The sequence below is a fragment of the Piliocolobus tephrosceles genome, chromosome 3, assembly GCF_002776525.5.
Source record: "Piliocolobus tephrosceles isolate RC106 chromosome 3, ASM277652v3, whole genome shotgun sequence".
NCBI classification, from domain to species: Eukaryota; Metazoa; Chordata; class Mammalia; order Primates; family Cercopithecidae; genus Piliocolobus; species Piliocolobus tephrosceles.
Genome location: NC_045436.1, coordinates 146,966,343 through 146,987,588, shown reverse-complemented (window position 1 = coordinate 146,987,588; position 21,246 = coordinate 146,966,343). Strand labels below are relative to the sequence as shown.

General features: G+C 37.9%; 1 protein-coding gene across 2 annotated transcripts in view; it reads right to left on the bottom strand.

The window, feature by feature from the left end:
* RFC1 (replication factor C subunit 1) overlaps nt 1–21,246 on the bottom strand; it is an 83,422-nt gene that overhangs the window by 30,157 nt on the left and 32,019 nt on the right. For both annotated transcript variants that reach the window (XM_023224534.1, XM_023224535.2), the window contains exons 5-10: nt 13,252–13,484; nt 12,285–12,362; nt 9,140–9,217; nt 7,021–7,108; nt 6,118–6,404; nt 2,973–3,080 (exon numbers count right to left, since the gene is read on the bottom strand). In XM_023224534.1, coding sequence (XP_023080302.1) covers nt 2,973–3,080; nt 6,118–6,404; nt 7,021–7,108; nt 9,140–9,217; nt 12,285–12,362; nt 13,252–13,484 — 872 coding nt within the window. The remainder of the gene's footprint in view (nt 1–2,972; nt 3,081–6,117; nt 6,405–7,020; nt 7,109–9,139; nt 9,218–12,284; nt 12,363–13,251; nt 13,485–21,246) is intronic.

The following is a 21,246-nucleotide window of genomic DNA, read 5'->3' as shown; positions in this document are numbered from 1 at the left end:
AAAAAAAAAAAAAAAAAAAAAAAAAAAAAAAAAAAAAAAAAAATTATACATGACATTCCAAGTTACTTATTACTCTTTTAACAGAGAATTGAGATTAACAAACTTAAAACAGGCTTGAAAAGCAGCAGCCAACCAAAATTCAAAGACTACCCCCATGTAAGTTCAATCCTTCACCATTCAGTTGAAGAATCTTTCCCGGAAGACAAAAAGAAACAGCTATGAATGTGTTTGGAAAGAAAAGGTTTGACTAACATCTCAGGGTCCCTTGAAGGAGTTCTTGGATTGAAATGATCTACTGTAACACTACAGGAAGTTAACTACTTCTGAACAAACTCAAAACAACCCCGGAAAAATTGCACATGCAAGCCCCTATATCCCATATCCCATGTATCTATTATCTCCCAAATTATCCCCACTATGGCTCTGATCATCTTTTTACTTATCCAGTCTTAGCACTCCTAGCCTCCCTACCAAAACTCTTCTATTCTAGAACTTATCTAAGCTCTTACTCCAGGAGCAGCCAACCACCCTCAATATCCCCAACCTCTTCTCCAACATTCCCTCCATAGCCTTGCCTTCACTGAAACCTGGTTGTCCCCTCAGGGCACCACTTTGCCTGAAGTCCTCTCAAGCAGAACTTGTTTGGTCTCTCATACCCATGTATAGGAGGCAAGACTGGCATCTTCCTGCAAGCTCCCATAAAACCCATTAGCTCCTTAAGACTGACCTTCCCACTCCCCACTCCAGTTCCAGCTACACCATCTCTCCCTCTCTTTATTAGGGGAACTATTAATCTCTGTATGTACTCATACATACCAAGCAAACTGAAAATTAAATTTAGACATACATTGTATATGTTTCCACTCCCCTCCTGCCTTCTCAGAAATCTCATACTACAATTGATTCTCCTTCTCCTGCTGGTATAACTTCAATCTCTCCCTTTCTGGTAGGACCTATCCCATTAGCAAAATGCAAGCTTTAAATATCTTCTACCATAAAAATACTTACATCTCCCCTTAAATCCCACTTTCCATTCTAGCTAGAAGTCATTTCCCCTTCTAGTCCTTCTAGCTAGAAGTCCTCCCACTTCTTTCTCCTTCATAGCCAAACTTATCAAAAATATCTACTTCTGCTGTCTCCATTTTGTCTCCTCACACTTACTCTTCCACCCACTTCCATCAGGCTCTGCCTCCACCGTCCTTAGCTCTTGCTAAGGCCACTAAGGATCATTAATTCATGTTACTAAATGCAACAATTTCTGGTCTTCCCTTACCTGGAATCTTAACAGCATGATAGACTTAACCACTCAATCATTTTTAAAACACTCTCTCTTCCCTTTGCTTCTGTGATCCCATGCTTATCAAACTTCTCTCCCACATTTGTAGCTGCTGCTTCTCAGTTTCCTTTTGGTTTCCACCCTCTTCTACTTCACAAGGAAGCAGGGGCCAAGGCCCTCTTCTCTTTTTGGTCTGTACTAGTTTACCAGATGATATTCCTCACTTCATGCCAAGAATGCCCAAGTTTTTCCAGCAAGTTCTGACTTCTGTTCTAAGCTCCAATCCCACAAATCTGCTTATCTACTCAGCATCTCCATGTGGACATCTCACATAACCCTAATGCACAGTGTGGCCAACAACAAACTCATTATCATCTCCCCAAACCAGCCCTGCCACCAATCGCATCAGCATCCACCAAGCTGCTCATGCCAATAACAAGATCATTCCCAATACTCTTTCTTCTCACCTTCCACTTCCAATTATCACCAAGTCCCATAGATTTTGCCTCTTCCAGTGAAACCTCTCCACTTTTCGACATTTTCACTGCTCCCCCAGACAAGTCCCTATCACTTCTCACCATCTCTCCTGATGATCTCTGTTTATCTATTCCTGCCCCATCCACTGCACTTGGTACATCAGCAGCCAGAGCAATCTTTCAGAAATTCAAATCTGGTCATATTCCTCCACTTTAAAATTCCTTCTCGGCCGGGCCCAGTGGCTCACGCGTGTAATCCCAGCACTTTGGAAGGCCAAGGTGGGCAGATCACCTAAGGTCGAGAGTTCAAGACCAGCCTGACCAACACTGAGAAACCCCCCATCTCTACTAAAAATAAAAAATTAGCCGGGCATGGTGGTGCATGCCTGTGATCCCAGCAACTCCAGAGGCTGAGGCAGAAGAATCGCTTGAACCCAGGAGGCAGAGGCTGCAGTGAGCCAAGATTGTGCCACTGCACTACAGCCTGGGCAATAGGAGCGAAACTCCGTTTTGAAAAAAACAAAATAAAAATTCCTTCTTTTAGACAAAAGTAAACATTAGGCCCTGCAAGATGTGACCCTATTAACTTCTTTGGCCATTCTCATCCCTTGGTCACTATGCTCCAACTACCATAATTTTTCTTTCAGTTCCTCAAACATACCATGCAAGAACCTTCCCCCTGCGGGAACATCACACATTCTGGCCCCTCTGCCCAGACTACCACACCATCACACCATCACACCATCACAACCCCTTCACACCTGCTGAATCCCTTTCATTCTTCAAGTCTCCATTTAAATGTCACATTCTACATGCCCACCGAGGACCAGGTTCCTCTGTTATACTCCCTAAGGGCATCTTAGATTTTTCCCTCATAGCACATATCCCAATTATAATTAAATTATTTATTTAATGTCTCTTTCTTTAGGCTGTAAGTGCCATGCAAGCAAAAACATTAGTTTTATCCCTGGTATAGTCTCAAAGCCCAGCCTTTCTAGGGCTACTTGTTATTTAAAGGGAAATTTTTCTTAGTATCAAGCAGTGATTCATAACGTGAATAAACATCCCTAATTCTTGAAGATGGTAACTGAAGTTTTTCTGTTGATTATTTTTAATTATTAATCCTCTGCTGCTGTAATCATAGTGAATACATACATGGACCCACAAGGCAGAGGACCTCACAGAATGGCCAGAATGGCATGCCCTCTCAGTACTCTTACCTTTGGTATTTCTTTGGAGCCCAGAGCCTTGGGACCTTCTCGATTTAAGTAGCTTCGATAAGCTTGATAATTAGTGCGTTTCTTTTCAGAATCTTCAGGACTTATAGACTATGGGAAGAGGGAAAGGAAAATTAACAAAGTCATATAAAATTCATGCAAAATTAAAAATACATATCTAGAAATAAATGTTATTTTTATTATGTCACTTCTGTGTCTGGCCGTGAAATTAACAAGTTTTAGCTACACAAGTACTTCCTAACTTACAGATAACTCACGTACGAACATCCCTGCATCCGCGCTTCTCAAAACTTGCCACTCTCTAAAGCCACACACCTCAGGGCAGATTATGGGAATAAGCCAAGTTGCCAGCTCCAAGCAAAGAAATGCAAAAAGTGTTTTACTTTAGAAATTCATCTGAATTTTAAATTCTATTCCATGATATATCCATATATCCACGTTTAACAGGAAAATACATTTTTTCCCCAAGTAAACCTGATCACCCGAGAAGATATTCTGTGTTAACCCATGGCCTTCCATGCCCCTAAAGCACCAGCCTGCATCCCTAAGGATGTAAGCATTCCAGTTGGAGAATCTAAACAGTCAGTTCAAAGAAGGGACAAGCTTTACTCCAAAGAGAAGACACATTCTCTATGCTATTTCATCTCTCCCTTTCTACTTCTCTCAGGAGATTTACCACGGGTATATCTCAGAAAATCCTGGGGAACTTTTTCAAACTATGCATCCCTAGATCCACCTCCAAGTTTCTCTTTCGGAGATATGGGGTATGGCTAGAATGTGTTTATGTGGGGGAAAAATATCCTAGATAGTTCTCATTTAAGAACCACTATCAGGTGTTTGTTATTTTCTACTTTCTAGTTTACATTATTTTTAACTTGTAAGCAATCCCAAATCCTTTTGAGAGCAGACAAAATAATAACTTCTATATAAAGAAATGGCTTAACCAATAAAATAGTTTAGCTGGTTTGGCTAAGAGGTTGATAAGCCATTAACAGGCTGGTCCTAGAATCTAACCCTACTTTCTAACAATGGTTCTCCAATGTTGGTGTGTGTTCGTATCACATGAGGAGCTTATTAAAACACAACTGCCCACACCACATTCCCTGGCAAACTCCGTATTTTTAACAAGTTTTACAAGAGAGTCCAGTGCATACCAATATGGGAAAATGATTAATTTATGACACTCATTCTATGAAAAGAATTCTGAATGATAATCAGCTTATAAAATAACTTTGAAGGACACCCATTTTATGAAGTCAGAATTATTTGACCAAGACCAACTAAATGTATTAAATAGACTTTATTTGATGTTTCCAACCAAAACTGCTTAAGTAAAAGTTTTAGGTTATTTCTATTCTAACTTCAAAAACTAGAGTGAAGAGTATCATTTAAAGATTTCCTCTTTCTTCATAAAAACAGACCACCTCTGTAAATGGAACATGTTTTAGTGTGCCTGAAGAAAACCATTCATCTACCAGATAAGCATTTAGTGAAGAAAAAATCTGAGACCAAAAAGTTAATTGCTCCTTTAAGCGTATTTATAAGAATTGTCCACAAACAAAAGCATTCTGAAATCATCACCATTTCACTGTTCTGCACTAAAAAATAATGGTGATGACCAGTTAAAATAGGTGATATTCTACTTTTAATCCTAAGTGCCTAAGAGGCATGAATGAATAGTGGTTTCTCATTATGATTTAAAGTAGTTCCAAATTGGAGATTCAGAGACCGTTCGCTTCTCAAATATATTTCCTAACAAAACTTTTCAAAGATACTCATTATCTCATCATTTTTTCCTTTAAAAATAATTTCAGTATCTCAACACTGTTATATAAGAATAAAAAAGAGTAAATTCAGAACCAATCCAAATAACAATCATTTTAATAATAATAGATAAGATGGCACTTATTAGGTCCCAGGCACTGCTCTAAGTGCTTTTACATATGAAGTCATTAGGTACTATTAATATTATTCCTATTTTACAAACAGCACCAAAGCAGACAGGAGAAGTGACCAAACCTGCTCAGGGGCCCAGCTATAATTTGAAACTGGCTCCAGAGCCTGTGTGGAACCACTATGTTATACAGATTCAGAGGACCTGACTTCAAGGCTGGCCCTGCCACTTACCAGGTGGATGATCTTGGAATAAACTCTTTCAGCCTATTTCCTCGTCTTTAAAAGTTGAATAAAAATCACTATCTCAGAGGGTTGTTGTGAAAATTATGAGCTACCACATGTAAAGTACTAGCACAGTATCTGACATATAATAATAAAAAATATGGGCTTATTTAGCTATATTAATACTCCATATCCTACAACAGCTTCTAAATAAGGTATCTTAAAAATACTATGATGACTTATGGTTGTTAGAAATAAAACTTGAAAACAAACCCAGACTAACACATAGCCCCAAAATAGATACAGCAGTCCCCCTTTATCCGAGGAGGGTATGTTCCAAGACCCCCCAGTAGGTGCCTAAAACCACAGATAGTACCAAACCCTATATATACTTACATGTACTGTTTTTTCTATCTAATAACCAAGTCGGCTACCAAGTGACTCACCGGTGGGTAGTGTATCCAGCACGGATATGCTGGACAAAGAGATGATTCACATCCTGGGTGAAATGAAGCAGGCTGGCCAGAGATTTCATCATGTTACTCGGAAGAGTACACAATTTAAACCTTATTGTTTATTCCTGGAATTTTCCATTTAATACTTTCAGACCATGATTAACCACAGGTAACTGAAACTTCAGAAGGCAAAACGATGGATAAGGGGAAATACTGTACTCCCTAGAAAGTTCCTACCAAGGCTGGGCGCGGTGGCTCACGCCTGTAATCCCAGCACTTTGGGATGCTGAGGCAGGCGGATCACTTGAGGTCAGGAGTTCAAGACCAGCCTGACCAACATGGAAAAACCCTGTCGCTACTAAAATTACAAAATTAGCCGGGCATGGTGGCACATGCCTGTAATCCCAGCTACTTGGGAGGCTGAAGCAGGAAAGTCACTTGAACCCAGGAGGCGGAGGTTGCAGTAAGCCGAGATTATGCCATTGCACTCCAACCTCAGCAACAAGAGCAAAACTCCATCTCAAAAAAAACAAACAAAAAAAAAAAGTTCTTACCTCTTTTTTAGTTGGAGAACTTTTGGTTTTCTTAGGAGTTTTTGTCTCTCCTTTCAATTCAATGGCATTTTCTTTTCTTTTTGAGGCCATGGGCTCTATTTCTTTATAAACGCTCTCTTCTTTTCTTTTCATAATTGCCAGCTTAGAACTGGCCTTGGGAGAAGAGACTTCTCCTATTTTGTCAGCTGATGACTTGGAATGTTGCTGAGGTTCTTTTGAACTTTCAAATTTAGTTTGCTTCCTAGGACTGTAGCTCTTTCTTTCATTTGAAAATTGTTCTGTTTTTACTAGGAAGAAAGAAAAGATTATGATTGTTGTTTTTGGAAAATGATAACCTATATCAACTTTTCTTTCATTTTTCAACTGAGTAATCTTAGCACAGAATATACCCGGAAGGCCCAAAGTCCTAAAGTGTCAAGACCATCTGTTTACAGTAAATCTATAAATACATTTACTTATAGGACTAAGTTCATGTAGACTAGCAGATGATTTGCTATCAGGACCACCGAAGAATAAAACCTACAGGCAATAAGCAAGAGAGCTGAAGATGACCTGGCCAACTATGAGTCAACTCTGAGACTACCTCTGACATGAAAAGCTCAAAACATCTAGTTCTTCATCTTTATATGTTGAAGTCCACATATCGTACTATACTTGGAAATTAACAAGAAACCTGGAGTTGTAATACGTTTCTCACAGTAATCATAGAGCAGATGGGCATTCTGTACCAGCTAGTATCCACAGAGCTTTCAAAGTATCTAAGCTGAATATGCTCTAACAGTCCTATGAAATAATGTCTACCTAACAATACATAATTATTGAATAGAATATTTAAACAAGATTATCATCAATTTACTTCCATGAAGACAAGTGCTCCATCTTACTTTTTTCTGCTAGTATTACCTTTATGAGGATATTTACGTTTTTCTGCTTTACTTAAATTGGCTTGGACAGATGAAAACGTTTCTCCCTCTTCTGTGTCCTTTCGAGCCTAAACAAATTTTAAAAGTGTCAAATGTAACAAATAATAGAAAAACTATTACCATAAAATCTGTTGTTAAAATCCTTAAAATTTTAAGTTTAAGGGTCACCTTTCAACTAGCAGGACACTACAATAAACTGTCATTCATTCATCCACAAAATTTCCAAGGCAAATGAGGCATGTTTTATTACTTCATGTTACAAATGAGGAAACAGATGAAAGGGTATAAAAATCCATCTATAAAAAGTATCCCTCTTCATTCCAACCTGTAAATCTGGAAGTAGAAGCCTTATTTCTGCTTCTTTTATCTCAACTCTCAAATTGTTAGTATTAAGCAGTTAAAAACTAAAATCTAAACTTAAAAGACTAAAATAAAAATAAACAAAAGCTTGAAAAGAAAATGAGAGCACTTTCTGAAAGAGAAAAAAATATATCCATTCTTTCCACTGCTCCTTCAAAACTCCATTTTATAAAAAGTTCACAAATCAAGGTGTGTGATACAGTCTTTTAAAGTAATTACAATTTGACTGTCTTCAGACAAAGTAACACTTTTCAAATAAGAAACTCTCTGCCACTCCCTACTGTCTTAACACCTGCCTGCTTAGTCTCAGCTCCTGATGTATCTAGGTTTACAACTCCCTGCTTTAAAGAAAAGAAGTAAAATCTTTTGAAGTAGTCACATATTGACACTGACAATTATATTAACAGAATGTGATTCATCAGAAATAAAGTTAATCTACTGGAGATAAATAAAAAATGAAAATAAAATAAAGTCTTGATGTTTTAAAGATTCCCCAAAATAAGGCTAAGGCAGGCAGATAGATCACTTGAGCTCAGGAGTTCAAAACCAGCTTGGGCAACATGGCAAAACTCCATCTCTACAAAAAACAAAAATATTAGCAGGGTGTGGCGACACACGCCTGTAATCTCAGCTACTTGGAGGGCTGTGGTGAGGGGATCAATTGAGCCCAAGAAGTAGGACAGTCAAGGTTGCAGTGAGCTGAGATAGCACCACTGCACACCAGCGTAAGTGACAAAGTGAGACCTTGAAAAAAAAAGAAAGAAAAAGATTCTCCAACCTCAAAATATACTCATTATTATATGAGACTGTCATAATATAGATCTTAGAGTTAACTGATTAGAACTGACAAAACTGTGCTTCCTGAAAAGACAGTGATTAATATTAAAATTATTAAACTGGTGTTCCAAAGGAATTTTTATGAGCATTATTTTCTGAACGAGTACATAAGAACTCCTATAATAAAGAGTAAAGAAAAGGTAAACTGGGCACAGAGGCTCAGGCCTGTAATCCCAACACTTTGGGAGGCTGAGGTGGGAGGATTGCTTGAGCCCATGAGTTCAAGGCTTCAGTGTGCTATGAACGTGCCAGTGTAATCCAGCCTGGGCAACAGAGACCTTGTCTCTTAAAAAAAAAAAAAAAAAAAAAAAAAGAACTAAAAGGCCAGGCACGGTAGCTCACATCTATAATCTTAGCACTTTGAGAGGCTGAGGCAGGAGAATTGCTTGAACTCTGGAGTTCAAGACCAGCCTGGCCAACATAACAAAACCCCATCTCTACAAAACCATACAAAAATTAGATGGGTGTGGTGGCACATGCCTGTAGTCTCAGCTACTCAAGAGGCTGAGGCAGGAGGATCACTTGAGCTCTGGAGGCAAAAGTTGCACTGAGCCCAGATCACATCCGGCTGCACTCCAGCAGAGACCCTGTCTCTAAAATAAATAAAATAAAATAAAATAATAAAATAAAATAAAATAAAGTAAAATATAAAAAAAGAAAAAGGAAAAGATATAATTCTTTGTTTTGTGATAAAAGGTTCTGGTTTGTTTTGACGCTGTCACCCTTCTTTTAGGAAGAATAAGTTTCTCAATAAGCTTCCCCAAAAACATTTTTATAAATCAAAATAATTTAACTTCTTTCTGGAAAAGTTATTCACGTTTTGGCTAGAGTCTAGAACACGCAAGTATGAACACTGATCTGTACGGTATATTCAGAATGCAAACAGCCCAACATTATGCCACCTTTTTGGTCTTGGGTTCTTCATCCAACATGGCTAATGTTCTGGCAAATTCTTCATCTTCATGCAACTGCCTCTCCAGCTGTAAAATGTGTCAGCAAAGTGAGTTGAGTTGCTCTTTTTCTTTTTGTAAATAAAAGTTTTCAATGTCAGATTCATATATTTAGAAGAAACTGGAAAAACATTTTCCAGAAAACAATTATGACATTTTCCCACTCAACATTAACAGTCAAGTATCACGGGTTTGTTTCACTAAAGCTGAATCAGATTTTGGAACACACAGTTCTGGTTTTGCAGGGATGACAGAGAAAGTGAGCATATTTTTAAAGTCATATTTCTTACTTATAAAACATTAGGTCTGTACTTTTCTCTTAATGGTCCTTATGCAACACAGCTTTCTTATGTCTATTTATTGTCTAAAAAGACCTCTGAAAGGAATCTCAACCTAACAGGAAAACACAATCATCTGGGGAGCACAGAAATAGTGAATCCAAGAATTTAAGAAAATTATACAGTTTTTTTTTGCACATATAGTAAGCTATATATAAATGTAAAATCACTTTTACTATCAAACTCAATTCAAATGCATCTGTTCTCTTTTGAAAATTTAAGTCATCATGTCAGGAGTTCTCACATGCTAATATAACACTCCGACATTCTAGTTATCTCAGTTATTTCGAAATACTTTCACTTTCAGCAAAATGGAGCTCTTCCAAAAGAGACTATGTAGCAGTGGAATATCATTCTCATTATAAACCAAATGGCTGTATATCCCCTGGTAAAATGGCCTTACATGATATTCAATAAAAAACACCATACATTATTCAAACAAAGAAAAGGACTTCAAAATCCACTCAATCTTTTAAAAGAGGAAAAAGAAGGGAGGAAAAACTCTTAGAGGGATAATGAGGAAAGACATCTTCAGTCATTAACACCTAGAAGTCCTTAATCAGATTAATAAATTACCCAAACAAGATTCTGAAAGAATGTGATAAAAATGGAAAAATAGGGGATTATGATACAAAGTACCACACCTGGTTTGGAAAGGATTAGGTAACCCTCTAGTATTTGGATCAGATTAAGGAGAAATCAGGTTCCTAAAAATTACTTCCTAGTTTGACCTAGGCTACTTGTGCTACCTTGAGTCATGTGGATACTTGTTTGTAGTTTATGTGATTCAGTGTGATCAAATAAGATAGAAAAATATTTTGAAAACACAAACTATAAACTGCCAAAGTAATAAAAAGTGAACAATCACAAACAATATTGTTCTCTCACAATAATACTTATCAAGAGCCCATTGTATGCCAGACACTAAGATAAGCACTGATGTAACAATGGTTGAGTGAGAGACATAAACAGTCCTGGTGAGGGGACCTCAGAGCCTATACTTTAATAGTAGCTATGACAGCGTGATAGAGTATATCGGAGGGGTTTCTAATATAGTTAAGGTAGTTTGGAAAGTGACACTTAAGCTAAACAAGAGGAAGGGAGTTCAAACAGCCGGCAGCTAAGCCCGGAATCTCTGAGAGAGATGGGCGCTCCTCCCTGAAATACTTTATTTGACTTCTGTAAGATATCAACCCCTCCTGTTGTTCCTACTTCACTAGCCACTCTCTTCTCTCCTTTGCTGGATCATCCTCCTTTTCCTGACCTCTAAATGTTAACAGTGGCCAGGGCTCAATCCTGAGACTTTTTTTCTTTTCTATTTGCATTATCTCCCCAAGATCTCACCCAGTTACACAGATTTAAATATTACTCAACTGGTAATGATTTCCAAATGTCCATCTTCAGTTTAGACTTCTCCCCTGAGTTCCTGACTCTTCTACCCAACCACCTACACTGCATTTCCATTTGGAAGTCTATTGGACATCTCAGACTTAACTTGTCCAAAAGATTTCTCTGAACCAACCTGTTCTGCTTCCCGTGTTCCAGCCTTAGGAAATCATATCACCATTCACCCAGTTATTAAGGCCATAACTGAATATTTTTTTCCCAGAGACAAGGTATTGCTCTGTCACCCAGACTGGAGTACACTGGCACAATCACAGCTCACTGCAGCCTGAACCTCCCAGGTTTAAGCAATCCTCCCACCTCTGCCTCCCAAGTATCTGGGACCACAGGTGTGCACCACCGTGCCCAGCTAATTTTTGTATTTTTGGTAGAGATGGGATTTCCCTATGTTACCCAGACTGGTCTTGAACTCCCAGGCTCAAGGGGTCCTCCCACCTCGGCCTCCCAAAGTGCTGGGATTACAGGCGTGAGCCACCATGCCCAGCCTCATCTGTGAATCTTCTTCCCTCACACCTTACATCCCATCTGTCAAAAACACTTGTACCTTTCAAGGTACATTCAAATTACGACCACTTCTCACTGCCTCTTCCTATTACAAGCTGGCATCTCTCGCCTACCATTCAGTTTGCAAACTGATCTGCTTTCGATCTTGCCCCCACCACGAACTATTAACATCATCGAAGCCAAAATAATTTTCTTTTAAGATCCATCATGTCATGTCACTTCTCTATTCAAAACTCCAATGGGGCTGGGCATGGTGGCTCATACCTGTAATCCAACACTTTGGGAGACTGAGGAGGGCACATCACTTGAGGTTAGGAGTTTGAGACCAGCCTGGCCAACATGGTGAAACCCCGTCTCTACTAAAACCACATAAATTAGCCAGGCGTAGTGGTAGGCACCTGTAGCCTCAGTTACTGGGGCAGGTGAGGCAGGAGAATCACTTGATTCCAGGAGGCGGAGGTTGCAATTAGCCAGATTGTGCCACTGCACTCCAGCCTGGGCCACAAAGCGAGACTCTGTCTTCAAAAAAAAAAAAAAACTCCAATGGGTTCCATTAACATCCTTGTTGTAGGTATCAAAGACCTATCATGACCTACAGGATTTGCTGCTAGCCATTTCTCCAAAATCATCTCACAGCACCTGATCAATCTTCTCTAAAAATAAATCTTTCAGTAGTAAATAATTCTCCCCTGGTCTCATTATTTATCTTGTATAGAAATTTAGATTTTCATTTATTAGATTTTAACTTATTTTACATGTAACTTCCAATGAGGTTCAATTCAAAGTCTGGTTGGACTAAATAGCTAGTCACAATATCAAGTGACTAATAATTCTAAGCAAAATGCCAATACCTCCACATCTTCATCAAGCTGTAATTGCTTGGCGATGGCTTCATCATTTAATCCAGACTCATGTGTATTTTGTGAAAGCTGTATTTCAAAGAAAATCAAGCAAAATCAGCATAAACCTTAAGTGAAAAATAAGGCACTTTTTCTTTACTGCTGCTGATTAAACACACCAATGAGAGATAAGCGTATCAGTAATAGCTGCAATGTACACCAGCCAGAAAGCCAAATCTATGGCTACTCCCTGACCATATCCAATTCCCTAATAAATAAATAGCCTATAGACAGACCTGTCTCACTTAGTTCTATTGATATGTTCAAGAGAAGTACCAAAAATAAAAATTAAAAAAACCCAATCCTGTAGATTAATGTCTTGGCTTGACAAGTAGTCCAGAACGTTGGCAAACCAATATGTGAGAATGATTACATTGTTCTATGGAGGAAGTGATCGAATCAACAAACACCCACTATGGGGCAGGCTTCCTTTAACTCAGGGGACTACTTTCACCATAATTTATCTGGTATGTCTGTTTCCTAAATGGCCAGAAACAGATGAATCCAATATCTGTCAAAGTAGCGAAGGTCAAAAGTGTAGCATAGGTATGCTCTGTTTGTAAGGACTCTATTTATTATCTCATGTGGAAACAGATTTATTTCTAATATTGACTGGCTGAGATCAACAGTAAAATGAGTTTGTATTCTGAGAACTCAATTTAAATTCGAATAATTACAATTTTTTCTTACGGCTTAAAAGATCTTTTCCCGCTTTCAAGAATTCAAAAACTAAATATGTAACATTCTAATTTCCTCATCCTTTAAAATGAGGGCAATACATTTTATCCATAATCATAGGAAAATTATTTTAATTATTAAAACATGTTGACCTATTTACTACATCCTAGTTTCTCCTGTTATTAATATTAGTGAATGGGTATAAATCCTGAGCATACTTGCTTATATGTAGAACACTTACCTCTTTTCTTTTGCTTGCCACCATCTTCTTATTAGATCTTTGGACACTTCCAGTTCCAAAATAATCAAGCACTGATGTGGGTGTAAGTTTTATTGGTGATAAAGGCTTGTTCTTGGTCTTAGTGTTTTCTTCATTCTTTTTTATGTTTGATGTTCCAAGATGACTATTTGTAGATCTTCCATTCTCTTTTGATTTAGAGGCCGCCTTCTTACACATAAAGTCATCTTCTTCATCTTAAATGAAATGTAACCAAATATTTTTTATAAAATATCAATTCAGTTATACAAAGCAAACACTTCTACCAGCTTTATAAAAAGTATAGAAGAGGCTACACATGGTGGCTCATGCTTGTAATCCCAGCACTTTGGGAGACCAAGATAGGAGGATCATTTGCGCTCAGGAGTCCGAGACCAGCCTGGGCAACATCATGAAATTCCATCTCTACAAAAAAACTATCAAAAAATTAGCCAGACATGGTGGTGCACACCTCTAGTCCCAGCTACTAGGGAGGCTGAGGCAAGAGGATATAAACCCAGGAGGTTGAGGCTACAGTTAGCTGTGATTGCACCACTGCACTCCAGCCTGAACAACAAAGACCCTGTCTCAAAAACAAAATAAGTATACAAAAACTTTGAGATGCTAATAACTTTTTTTCCTTCTATCTCCTAAATTCAACCATCAGCCCCACATTTACCAGTGCCAGGCCTATAATACACTGTCTCCCCAATTACTACCGAGAATACACAAATATTTACTGAGCACCCATTATGTACCAGGCACTTAAGATACAGCAGTGAATAAAAAAGACAAAATCCCTGCCCTCATGGAACTTGAAGTCTAGAAGAGGAAACAGATATACAAATAAACAAATATACATTGTCAAGTTAAATGTTCTATGAATAAAAAGTAAAACAGGGTGAAACAGGGTGAAAGAATTAAAGAGTGATGAAGGATACTCTTTGAGATAAGTAGTCAGGGAATGCCTCTTTGATAAACAACACTTTGACAGAGGCCTGAAATGAAGATACCTCAGGCAAGAATATTCGGGCACTTAAAACTACAAATGGAAAAGCCGAGATGGGAGTGTGCCTGGAGTTCAATGTGGCTGCAGCGCAATGCAGAGGCGTGCCAGTAGAGTTCGGGTGAAAGAGATAGGGGCCAAATCCTGGAGGACTTTCTAGGCAGTAGGAATAATTTTAGTCTTTATTATAGAATGGGAATCCACTGGAGAATTTTGAGCATAGTTTGTGACCCAACTTAAGGCCTGTCCTTTGGAGAACACACTGAAGAGGGGGGAAAGTAAATGCAGGGAGACCATTTAGAAAGCTACTGCAGTTCCAGATGAGATGCGGAAGGCTTGGACTATGGTGGTTATTTGCAGAGGTGGTAAGTTGTCAAGTTCTAGCTATATATTGCAGGTGAACCATCTACTGATATCTAACCATTCATTTAAGACCATAAACTCTTTGTTACATTTTATTTTTCTAAAAAGTTTCCACAAAACATCTGGCTTTAAACATCTTTTTAAGCATTCATGACAATGTTTAGATATTAGAAGCTCCAAAAATGTACCTCAAAAGGGTCTCAATAAATTTGTTTGCTTCAGTGATTCACAAAAAAAAAAAAAAAAAAAAAAAAAAAGCTTTTCAATTTGGCCTATTAACAAAAGAAATCCAATAAAAATGAAAATCTAAGAGACAAACATGAGGTCGGGCACGGTAGCACAAACCTGTCATCCCAGTACTTTGGGAGGCTGAGGCGGAGGACTGCTTGAGCCCAGGAATTCAAGATCAGCCTGGGCAACATAATGAGACTATCTCTACCAAAAAAAATTAGCTGGGGAGGCAGGCAGATCACTTGAGGTCAGGAGTTTGACACCAGCCTGGTCAACATCGTGAAACCCCATCTCTACTAAAATTACAAAACTTAGCCGGGCATAGTGGTGCACGCCTGTAGTCCCAGCTACTCCGGAGGCAGAGGCAGATGGTGCAGTGAGCTGAAATCGTGCCTCTGCACTCCAGCCTGGGAGACAGAGCAAGACTCTATCTCAAAAAAAAAAAAATTAAGCTGGGCATGGTGGTGCATGTCTGTAGCCCCAGCTACTCAGAAGGCTAAGGTAGGATGAGGATCGCCTGAGCCCAAGAGATGGAGGCTGCAGTAAGCCTCAATTGTACCACTGCACTCCAACCTGTCTCTAAAAAAATTTTTTTAATAAAATTGAAAACAGGCTAGGTGCTGTGGCTCACACTTATAATCCCAGCATTCTGAGAGGCCCAGATGGGTGGATCGTTTGAGGTCAGGAGTTCAAGACCAGCTTGGCCAACATGGTGAGACCCCGTCTCTACTAAAAACACAAAAATTAGCCGAGCATGGTGGAATGTGCCTGTAATCCCAGCTACTTGGGCGGTTGAGGCAGGAGAATCACTTGAACTGGGAGGCGGAGGTTACAGTGAACTGAGATTGCACCACTACACTCTAGCCTGGGCGAGAGTGAGACGCCCTCTCAAAAAAGAAGAAAAAAAAATTTTTTTTTTTTAAAATAAAAGACAACCGTGAAGACTAGGTCATGGTGGGGATGGGGAACAGTTCACTTTATAAATTGGTATGCAAAGCCACATATGAGTGGCTCTTATGTCCTCTCAACTGCTCCCTCATTCAACTATGAACATTTGCTCAAGGCCTTATGTCCCAGGCCCTGTGTTATCCTTAGGTGGCTGCCATTTCAAACATGAAAATATCTAATGATACGTAAAAATTAAAAGGATTTAGCCTTACCTTCTAATTACTATATTAAAATGAAACTATAAATTTTGCAACACATAACTCTTACAGGTTTCTGATTACTAAATGTAAAAAATAACCCACTATTTAAAACAAGCATGTAGTAGACATCTCTGAGGATGCCAGTGCCCTTCACTACAAGCACATTTTCTCTAATAATTTACAGCTCACCCTACCCTCCAAAGGGCCTCCAAAAACCACAGATATATCCATCAGATGGCGCCACACTCTTGACCACAATCAACTAGACCAGGAGTGAGCAATTGAGCAAGGTGTGGCCAACTTTATCCTTGATTTGCTGAACCAGCATGTACAAACCAAGGTGCAAAATGTTTATTTCTACATTCAGTGAGATAAGTTAGCAGGCTCCAAATAAATTCCCCCATTTTGCTTACACTAAAGTGTTTGCACTGAAAGACTTAAATTAAAACATATTTGTTTCACTTGTCTTCAACTATAGTCAATCAACCATCAAGTTTTAATTAAAAATTTATCCATAACTCTTTCTAAAGCACATCCAAGGTGTGATACAATTAACAGATTTCAGTTCAACCATACATTACAAAGAGTCAACAGACTAGGTTCAGTCATTCAAATATCTGTTCTCCCTACCTAACTACAGGTTCTTCTCTGCCTCTTTGTCAGACAGGAAAAAGGCTTTGCAAAAGGCTAGGTAACATCACCACTCCATTTATAATAGCCATGTGGATCACCCATAATAGTCCTAGTAACTAACCATTGAGAATATAATCTCAAAGTCCTTTCCTTTTCTCTAAAATAGTAACACAATGATCAAGGTATTATAGAAACTCAAAGTTTTTATACTTGACAGCTGGCCAGTTACACCCAAATATATCAAATTTCTTATCTTATTAAATGTTATAATGTTTATTTGCTTTAAGTTCAACAATTGTACTTCTGGGCAAGAGGGAGTCCCTTAATGGAGAGAGAATAAACTTAAATCATCTCTGAAATGATGGTGCTCTACTAGTTTCCCACCACCGTAAAAATGCCAAAAATACTAACACTCCATTTCCACTACACCTAGCCATGCTTATAAGCAGTATGACAGAAAACCCCATAGCTGAGGGGGTGAGATCAACTACTATGGAGAGCAGATTGCAGTAGGGCAAGAAAAGGGGAAGACAGAAAGTAAGTGACCATGTAGGCAAAGATGGCCTCAACTATAATAATGGCAGTATGAACAGAGAGATGTGAGTATTGTTTATAATATGGGAAAACAAATAACCTAAATATCTATTAATATGTATATTCAACCATGTAACAAAATCTCTACAGCAATAAAAATTATAACAAATATCCATATTTACTCATAGAAATATATTCATGTTTATTAGGTGGCAAAAGCAGATGACATAACAGTATGTTTAATGACACTGTTTATAGATATATACATAATTTTTAAATTCACATTCTAAAATCTGAAAAACAATAATAATTGTTAACAATAAAACATTAACAATGTTTATCTCTGATTAGGGAAATATGGGTAATTTTCATGTTTTCTTCACACCCTTTGATATGGTTTGGCTGTGTCCCTAACCCAAATCTCATCCTGAATTCCCACGTTATGGGAGGGATCCTGAGAAAGGTGAATGAATCATGGGGACAGGTCTTTCCTGTGCTGTTCTCGTGATAGTGAATAAGTCTCATGAGATCTGATGTCTTGTCTGCTGATACTTGAGACATGTCTTTCCCCTTCCACCATGATTGTGAGGTCCCCAGCCACGTGGAACTATAAGTCCAATAAACCTTTCTTTCATAAATTGCCCAGTCTCGGGTATGTCTTCATTAGCAGCGTGAAAACGGACTAATACACCCTTTTCTCCATCTAATGTTTTACAACAAATTGACTACATCCTAGAACTCTCTGACCCCTTAGCTTTCAGAATCAATGCTTTAGTTTCTACCTCCTCTCCACTCTTCTTTGCTTACTTCTGTTCATTATTTATCAGCATCTCTGCTATTCTGTTGCTGGCTTCACAGACTTCCTGGTATCTTTTAATTTACTATAAGTTTTTATTGAGCATTAAACTACATGCCAAGAACTGTAAAATAAATTATCTTTAGTCAACTAGTCCTACCTCCTTATTCAATACATAGACCCCATTTTCCACATTTCTAACCAAAAAAAATAGACTAGACTTAAATACTTTCAAAATCTAGCAATGTTAATTCACCTTCTTTCTTTAGTGAATAGCAAAATACTATACTCCTTAAGAAAGTTTTTCCTTATATTAAGTCAAAATACTTCCCTGTGAATTTCACCTCTTTCCTTAATCTATCCGCTGAACAGGGAGAAAAAGTTTGTCTACTTTTTCCACATTCAGCATCTGAAGACTGCCCTTATTTCTTCCTTACGTCCCCTTCTCTACAAATAGTACAACAGTTTCAAGCCACTCAACATTTAGGTTACTGGGAAGATTAAATTTTTCTTAAAGGGCCAGACATGGTAACCCATGCCTATAATCCCAGCACTTTGAGAAACCAAGACAGAAGGATCACTTGAGCCCAGGAGGTCAAGACCAGCCTGGGCAAAAGAGCGAGACCCCATCTCTACAAATAAACTAAACTAAACTAAAATAAAATAAAATAAGACAAAATTTTAAAGGCTAAGTGCCCAGTGTAGCACCTAGCCATGTTACAGCCATTCAATAAATAAAAGTAGTATTCTCTGGGAAAAACAATACTGAACCAGAAGTCTAGAAAACTAAAATTCTAACCTAAGTTTGACTTACTATTTTTATTTTAATTAATCATCAAGAGTTTCACTGTGGTCTTCTGTAAAATGTTGGACCAAACAAACTCTTAAGATTTTCCCCATGGCCGGGCGCGGTGGCTCAAGCCTGTAATCCCAGCACTTTGGGAGGCCAAGACGGGCGAATCATGAGGTCAGGAGATCGAGACCATCCTGGCTAACACGGTGAAACCCCGTCTCTACTAAAAAATACAAAAAACTAGCCAGGCGAGGTGGCGGGCACCTGTAGTCCCAGCTACTCGGGAGGCTGAGGCAGGAGAATGGCGTAAACCCGGGAGGCAGAGCTTGCAGTGAGCTGAGATCCGGCCACTGCACTCCAGCCCGGGCGACAGAGCAAGACTCCGTCTCAAAAAAAAAAAAAAAAAAAAAGATTTTCCCCTCTACAATTTTATGACTCTATGGGTAGCCATACAGATTTTTTTATATTATGCACAATACTGATGAAAGTATGAGTTTGTACTAATAAAAACACTAAGTATAAAAGTGTAAATTAGTGTGACTTTTCTAGAAAGTAATTTGGTAGAACACACCCAGAACCTTAAAGAAGTTCATCTCCTTTAGCATAGTAACTCTTGGAGATAATCAGAGGTGATGACAAATATTTACATATAAATTTAGTCTAGTCATCACACTATTAGGAGCATGAAAAGTGTAAGCAACTGAAATGCTTGAAATCAGGAAAATATTTATATAAATTATGGTCTAACTATACAATGGACTCATGAAGCCATGAAAAATTAAGCCCAAATTTCAAGACTCAAAAAAAAAAAAAAATTCATGAAAATAGCAAAATTAAGCTGTCAAAAAAACAAAATGCATCACTCTGTTCTTTTATGTGCACCCTAATGTTATAGGTATAAACATCACCCCTAAAAAGGGAGGTTCTTGTCATGAGCCTCCTCTACCAGAGATCTCTGTACAATAGTGGAGGGTAACAGAGCCATTCTCTGAATACATGAATTTGAATTGAACAATGTCTTTAAGCTATAGATCAAAAAAATGTGTTATAGCTAAACACAGGCATAAGTTTATAAACATTTTTATAATTTCTGAAAAAATTTAATTACACATGGATCTCCAAAGAAAAAATATGGGAGTGTTCTACAAGATACTTTTAAGTATGTTTTCATTGGGATAAACAAAAACTGCAAATAAGGCTCCTTTTCTCTGTTAACTACAAAATAAATAGCTCTCTAAGCCCCTCAGAAGGTACGAGTAACTCTAGTAAAACACAGTTATGAAAAGAAAAAGGGAGGGTAATTCTCAAGGACTGGCTCCCTTGCTTTAGTACCCCCTGATTTGTCAATTTCCCCATACTCCTTACAGTTATAACATTTTTTTTAAAAAAAAAAAAAGCAAATTCATGATCCTAAGCATTGAGATATTTCTCACAAATATAAAGGATTTCATATTTATTTTATAAATAAATATGGTATCCTATAAGCCACAGGTATATCTGAAAACACTGTCATCTTGCCTTGATGAAACCAGAAAACTTGAAAAACAAGCAGTCCTACTGTTTCTCTACTATGACTTCTGAACTAGTTGTCTTAAAGTTCCTTTGCCTTTAACATTTTAAAGGCTATACCAATATATTATGGAAAGAAGACAAAACAGGCCAAGGGTACAACTAGCTGCTTCCAACAGACAGTGACTTAACAGGTGTTGCTGTGAGAATCCTCATGTAAAATAAATATTTTACAATCCTACACAGTGTGTAGAGATGAAACATTCCAAATAAAGTTGTAGTTATTCTTTTTTAACATTTGTTCTTGTTTTCTAATAAGCTTAAATTGGATTCCGCCTCATCAGAAGCCAAAGGCAAACCATGTTCTCTTCTCCCCAGAAACTTACAATAAAATAATGATAAACAGATCTAAGTCAAATTGAGGAGAACTGGTTGAAAATCACGAACAATTGAACACTTAGATTTTCCCTCTAGGATATCTGTCTTCTTGTAAAAACACCATTTATTTGTATTTATAGGCAACATAACCTCAAATGCGGTACCAACAACCAAGCAAACTAGCATTATCATATTATCCTACACACAGCAGAGGAACTGCGTGGGAGAGAAGATTGCTTTGACATTCTGAGTTAGATACATTCATTTATTTAGAAGAATAACAAAAGAGAAATAAAAAATGTGGGAGTCCATATAAAAATCTATTTATAAGGCAAGAAGGAAAAAAGTCTAATTCTGGAATTCATACTGCTGAGAATCTGGCCTTTCCAAACAGATCTCTGAATTCTAATTCTGTGATTTTCTTTTCTTTGGTCTAGAATACACAAAAAGCAAATTAATGAAGAGATCCAGTTACAGGGACTAAAAATAACTTATTTAGCAACAAGTCAAAAACTAAAAAACGAATCAAACTATTCAAAGTCTTTTTCTATAAAGCTTCTTTTCAATATTTCCATGAGTCAAAAATCTA